Source organism: Gossypium hirsutum, chromosome D10, assembly GCF_007990345.1.
Source record: "Gossypium hirsutum isolate 1008001.06 chromosome D10, Gossypium_hirsutum_v2.1, whole genome shotgun sequence".
Taxonomy (NCBI): domain Eukaryota; kingdom Viridiplantae; phylum Streptophyta; class Magnoliopsida; order Malvales; family Malvaceae; genus Gossypium; species Gossypium hirsutum.
This window is the reverse complement of record NC_053446.1, coordinates 62,615,628-62,622,194: the sequence shown is the minus strand read 5'-3', so window position 1 is coordinate 62,622,194 and position 6,567 is coordinate 62,615,628. Positions and strand designations below refer to the sequence as shown.

At 30.9% G+C, this 6,567-nt stretch overlaps 1 protein-coding gene across 1 annotated transcript; it reads left to right on the top strand.

Annotated features, from left to right (window-relative positions):
• The first annotated feature begins 302 nt into the window (after positions 1-302).
• LOC107930669 (ankyrin repeat-containing protein BDA1) lies at positions 303-2,276 on the top strand. The gene is made up of 2 exons (XM_016862373.2): positions 303-997; positions 1,080-2,276. The coding sequence occupies exons 1-2, from the start codon at positions 401-403 to the stop codon at positions 1,986-1,988; spliced, it is 1,506 nt and encodes a 501-aa protein (XP_016717862.1). The 5' UTR covers positions 303-400; the 3' UTR covers positions 1,989-2,276.
• Positions 2,277-6,567: the final 4,291 nt, after the last annotated feature.

Sequence of the window (6,567 nt, the reverse complement as noted above, 5' to 3'; positions counted from 1 at the left end):
AGAGACATAAAATTAGTATGATATAGTATTCATCCATATTTAATATATTCTCTAATTCAATTTATTTAATATATTAAAGAAATTAAATTAAATAAATGTTTTTAAACGTTTTAACTAAAATTAAATTGAGTTAAAAAATTAGATTAAAAATATATATTAAATATGAATTTAATTACTAAATATAATTACTATTTCTTTCTAATAGGTGACATTCACATGTATACGTGTAGTGGCTGACATCACATATAAATCCAAAATAATTAAGTGCTATAAAATATCACACACTCCATCTGGAAAAAATAATCAAACACTTCAGTATATCCTTAACATAATCACATCGTCTGCTAAAGCGTTTTTTCTTCACTCCATTTCTATATTCTGCAAATTTCCGCACCTTGCTATGGATGAGAGGATGATAGGTGCTGCACAAACAGGAGACATAAACATCTTGTATGAGTTAATTCTGAATGATCCATATGTTTTTCAGCGTATCGATGATGTACCTTTTTTCCATACTCCTTTGCATGTAGCAGCCTCTGCAGGGCATATTGATTTTATGATGGAGATGATCAACTTAAAGCCATCGTTTGCAAGAAAGCTAAACCAAGCTGGGTTTAGCCCCATGCACTTGGCTCTGCAAAATCAACACACTCAAGCAGTGCTTCGACTTCTCAGGTTTGATGAAGGCCTTGTTCGTGTCAAAGGGCGGGAGGGCTTCACTCCTTTGCATCATGTGGTTCAAAATGGAAATGTTGATTTTTTGATCAAGTTCCTTGAGGTTTGCCCCGAGGCTATTGAAGATGTGACTGTTCGAGATGAGACGGTTTTCCATCTTGCCGTAAAAAATGACAGGTTTGAAGCTTTCCAAGTCTTGGTGGGGTGGCTTATAAGGAGCCGCCATAAAGCTGCCAACCGTTGGGAGAAAGAACTACTGAGTTGGGCAGACATTGATGGCAACACTGTTTTACATGTCGCTGCTATCAGAAACAGACCTCAGGTATGATAATTTTGCTAGTGAAATTATTTATGTATATATATATACTCAAAGGTTACTCTTGTATGAATATTCTAATTAACAGGTGGTAAAAGTACTGCTGGAACGCTTGTGTGGTGACCATATCAATGCCAAAAATGCGGAGGGATTGACTGCACTTGATATCCCATCACAATACCCATTGGTTGAAGGGAAAGTGGACTATAAGGAGTCCATTAAAGACATGATAAGCAAAGCAGGAGGTTTGAGTGGTTCCTCGCTTCCCAAAACCTCAGTCCACATCGAATCTTTAAAAGGAAAGGTGTCAGTTCTTCAAAAATTTGCAACAATGGCAAGTCGTGGAAAGAAGGGAATCCCACATGAGATGCGTAACACATTTTTAGTGGTCACAGTGCTAATTATAACAGCCACATACACTGCCACTTTGAACCCTCCAAAGCAGCCTGATACCATTTCAAATTCCCGGAATTTCCATCTCAGGTATGACGCATCTGTAGGTTCAACCAGCACTGGACCCGCACCAACTCCTCCACCCGCTGAAGAAGAAAAATTTAAAAATATACTAGACGTGTCCACAATGTTTTGGTTATACAACACTTTAACTTTTTGGGCAGCAACTGTTTTAACAGCCTATCTCCTACCCAGCCGTTCAATCTGCTTGTTTATTCTCATAACACTTTCCTTGTTTGGGACCTGTTACATGCTTTTAGTTGCTGTTTCCATACGGACACTCGCACTTGAGTATTTGTTCTCTCTTTCGACTCCTGGATCCGTTTCCTATCCTCGTCTCAGCATTGCTAATTACTGCTTGGCAACGGTACTGGCTCTCGTGACGTTATACAGGACATCCTATTATATGCTATACAGGTTTGTACCCAAAAGAAGGTTCTTCCTCCTCCTACAAGTCGTTTCCCTTTGCATCTTTGCTGGTATTCTTGTTCCAGCTATCCTAAATTCCGAGACAATATTGGAGATTACCAAATACGGAATGTAGATTGACAAACGAAACTTGTTTAAATGAGTCAATTAGACTATCATTGTAGGGTTGGTTGCTGATATTAGTGTTTTGGATTTAGAAGTTAATAATGCTCCTGGCTTTATAGGCTGATGACCATGAGCAATATGTGATTGTAGAGTCGGTTCAGATTGAAAAGAATAGACATTTTGGTGAGCTCTGATTTCTAGTTGTTGAATGGGGGAAAGACTTTCTGATAGGGGATGGTGGTAAGTGTTTCAAATTTCCCTTTGTGGTCAATGTTTATGGGTTGAACTATTTTTTTCACTCGTTATTTTTGTGTTTGAATTGAGATTGGTTGATATTGTGGATTGATGAATGATTCTGGTTGTTACATTTAAATTTAAGTTAGAATTTCGTACAATTCGGTGATTGAAGTTTTTTATTAGCTAAGATGGATCCATCGTGCCAAGTTTTTTCCTTTTTTTTTTTAATAAAATTAGAAAGAGGCAAAAGCCTTAACAACAACTAATTACCCACAAACGAACAGAGGCGCTAGGGCAAAGAACCAGCAATATAATCACATAGTGTAGTTGAAGTTGAGAGAGCATTTCCAGGTGGCTCTCGTAGTAAACTTCGATCAAAGCCGGAGCCAGATCCCGTATGGGCCAAGATATCTGAAACAAGATTTCTTTCTCTGTAAATATGCTAAATTCGGATCTCCCGATCATGACCACAAAGTTCCTTCATAAATAAAATGGATATGATTGCTTAAAAGTGTCATTAAAGGCACTTAATTAGCCACACAATTAAAGGAAATACTAAAACACACATACACACAAAAGATAACTTCTCCATTTTATCTTTACCAACATGAAGATTCAAAATGTGTAATATTTAGGGGTGATTGTTCGATTGAATCGAGTAAAAATTTTGAATTCATCTATAGATGAGTCTTACGTCAAATCCCATTAGATTCATGTTTTTATTGATAAGTTTGCATAAAAAGATTAAAATACTTTCGAATTAGATTCATGTTTTTATTGATAAGTTTGCATAAAAAGATTAAAATACTTTCGAATAATATTAATTATTTTAAATATGAAAAGATGTTTTCGTAATTCCCTAATCGAATTGATGTCCAATTGATTAGTGACACCAATTCAATTAGAATTGAACAAAAGAGATTTTTGTTTTTGAATTGATTTTTTATTTTATGATTTCAACAAGTTATAATATTTGATTAAATTAAATAACTAAAATGTTATAATTTTAATATTTATAATAAAAAAATTTTAAATGGTATTCAAGATTACAGTCCAACATTATTTCAATGAAAGCAACAAGAGAAGAGTATTCAAAAGTAAAAAAGAAGAAAGACTAGCAGTAAAGATTAGCTTTATCGTTCTGCATACACCTGCAGGTTTGGATAAGCATGAATTTGACCATCGTCATGTGGAAACTGAAAAATATAGCTCACAATTCTTTTAATAATTTTTAATTTTCAAAATCTTTTATTCACTCTTTTACTGGATGTGTAATAAATAATTTTTTTTAATATAACTCGTGCGAATAAAGAAATTATTAAAATTTTATTTTTCATTTTTCTTAATCTCTAAATCCCAAATTTTATATATAATGGGTAAGATCGATAAAAAAGATAATGTAATCTAAAATTTTACATTTCTCCTTAAGTGATACCTATATATGAAGAGTTTGTGTGCTCTCTCGAGAGATGATACTTCGTACACTTCTCTCCAAGTAAGTCTGATGAATAAGTTGTCTCGGTTAATTTACTCACAAATCCAAATAATGCAGGACAAGAACAAGTGAAGAAAACAAAATAGGTGCAATTGATCCATTACCACAGACAGTAAAAAGTATGTGTAGGGCATGCCATTGCCTCCCAATTATTGGATATTCCTTCCTTCATTATTGTAGCCAATTCCACCATATGAGGAGCAACCCATTCTCAACTTTCTTAATTACAAAAGGCCTTCATTTATTTATTTATTTACGAGTGTGAGTGCAATACTTAAACGTTGTTGGATAAATAGAAAAATTAAATATTAAAAAGTTAAGTTTTTGAGAATTAAATTTAAAATATATTTATATATCATTTAAAATTTATTTCGAAATATAATTATACTATTTATTAAATGTAATTTTTAATTTTAAAGATAAAATATAAAGGATAATGGTAAAAATTAAAATAAAATAAAAATTCTACATTAACCCTATATTTGGATAAATATAATTAAAGGAAAGAAAATGGGGGAAGATTAAAGAATGAAAGGATTTATTAACCATTAATTTACCAATAAATGAAAAAAAATAAAAAAAAATTTTACCTGCATACGCTAGGAAACATTACGGGAATTTTTTTTAAAAACAGTTAATCGAAATTTGTATTTTTTTGGTTAAAATAAATATTAAATAAATAAAAAATAATTTGATAAGGTTCATTTGATTGAATTATCCGAATTAATTGAATTAAAAATACATATAATTGTGTTATTAATTATTAAATTCAGTTAATTACCTAATTTCAAATCGAATTAACCGACAATCGAATTTTCAAAAAATCATTAATTGGCCTCCGACCGAATTAGATTAATTGACCGACTGATTAACCGAATTAGATTGGTTCAATCGATTAATTCGATTTTAACTGAAATTTGAACACCCCTACATTAAAGTGCTAACTTTGTTTAGAAATTACTAAAATAATATTTATGTATTTAATTTTTTATATTTTAGGTTAGATTGTAAGGATAGCCCTGGATTCTCAGTTTGTGTAGATTTGGTTTCTCTACTTTTATTTGCTCAAAATTGATCTTTCTACTTTTCAATTTGCTCATTTTCAATCCCTTTGTTCATTTTTCTATTAACTCTGTTAAAAAATTAGATACAATAACAAATTTAGCCCCTTAACCTTTACAACATTTATCAATTTGACCCCTATTCTTTTTATTTTTTTGCTTTAATTATAAAAAGTTTTAAAAAAATTAAAAGAATATAAAAATTATATCTTTCCCATATGTGCCAATAAATTAAAGATAAAAAAAACAATACTTAATATTAATAATTACTATTAAAGATTTTAACTTATTTTAACTTGTAATTCTCATTTAGTGAAAATAAATACAATGGATATTAGATAATTTACATTATAAACTTTCATTTTAATAAAAAAATCATTTCATTTTAATTATTAACAACTTAAGTCAGTTACAATAACACTGTTAAATTATTTTAACATACCAATAAATTAATACCTAATTAGAATTTTAAATAATTTTTTAGATTTATTTTTTTCAAAATTCCATTAGGTAATAAGATAGAGTTTCTGTTTTCTTTTTCTTCTTCTTCTTCTTGGTGTTGACGACAATATTAGGATAAATATTAGATTAACATTAGAGATTAATATCATATTAGGATTTACTTTAAAAAAGAAGTCATAAGAACCGAATGAAAGTATAAATTCTTATATAAGCACCTTTGAAAGTGGAAACCTCTCCCATGTTTTACACTAAAAGTGAACCGTAGCTCCAACATGAAGATAAACACCTTTGGACGGCACTGAAAAATCCCAAGATTTCTATTTTCAACCATCCCCAACCTCACAATCCCAACAATCGACTGCTTGAGGGCCCATGTTTCAATACCCGTGAACTTTGGAACCAAAATTTAGTTACTGGCTTGTCTCCATAATTAAACCCAAATATAGCAAATTATGTGACTTGTGCAGCCCCAAGGGCAATGAACACTAATTACATCATTACACGAATTATTGTTTACGTAACTGTCTCAACAGATGGGAAGCACAATGTGAGGCTTCAAGTACTACTTATGCTTCAATCAATCAATCAATATCTTTTATATATACCTACTCCCCCTTTAGCATCTAAACTTATCCATATAATTTCAATAATTGCGTTCGTGTACTGCATACCGGTTGTCAGAATTCAGTGTTTCAATAGTAGAAAGTTGATTATTTCCTTGGACTTCTATTTTGGCTTTAGATAATTTACAAATAAATTTAGGTATAATTCAAGAATTGTTGTTATTTCGTTTCTTATATGATGAGTTTCTGAAAGGAACCGTTTTAAGTGTAGGTTATAGTTTGTTGGTTGTGATTGCTATGGTTGATAAAAATGGTTTCAATGATCTTAGCTTGAGGATGCTGGTTATTCCGTAATTCATGTAGATTATGCATAAAGTGGTGTACTAACCGTTGTAACACTTCAATTTTCTAATCGAAAATTAAGACAAGTCTAAAGTTTCATTCTGTTTCAGTCGCACCTTTAGTATATTTTGTATCTGTTTCAACAGATGTCTAAATAATTTTTACAAATTAATTTTAAATGTGTTCACTAAACATATTATACATGTGTATTTTTATTTTCATAACCAAAAAAAAAAAAGTTTCAACAGATCTCATTAATTGAAACTTGGTAGCTATAAAATCATTCCAACATGAAGAAATATAGGTAAGTTCTAAGAAACTAAAGAATTCTTAATGAACAATGTTCTCAATTCTGAATTTAGACTTCTAACTTGATTCAATACAATGCCAATCTTGAACATTTATAGACTCTCTAACTAACTGCTTCTC

Excerpts from the sequence above, each read along its gene's own strand:
- LOC107930669 (XM_016862373.2), top strand. The coding sequence starts at position 401 with ATGGATGAGAGGATGATAGGTGCTGCACAAACAGGAGACATAAACATC. Across the intron at positions 998-1,079 it reads CTATCAGAAACAGACCTCAG|GTGGTAAAAGTACTGCTGGA; the intron begins GTATGATAATTT and ends TCTAATTAACAG.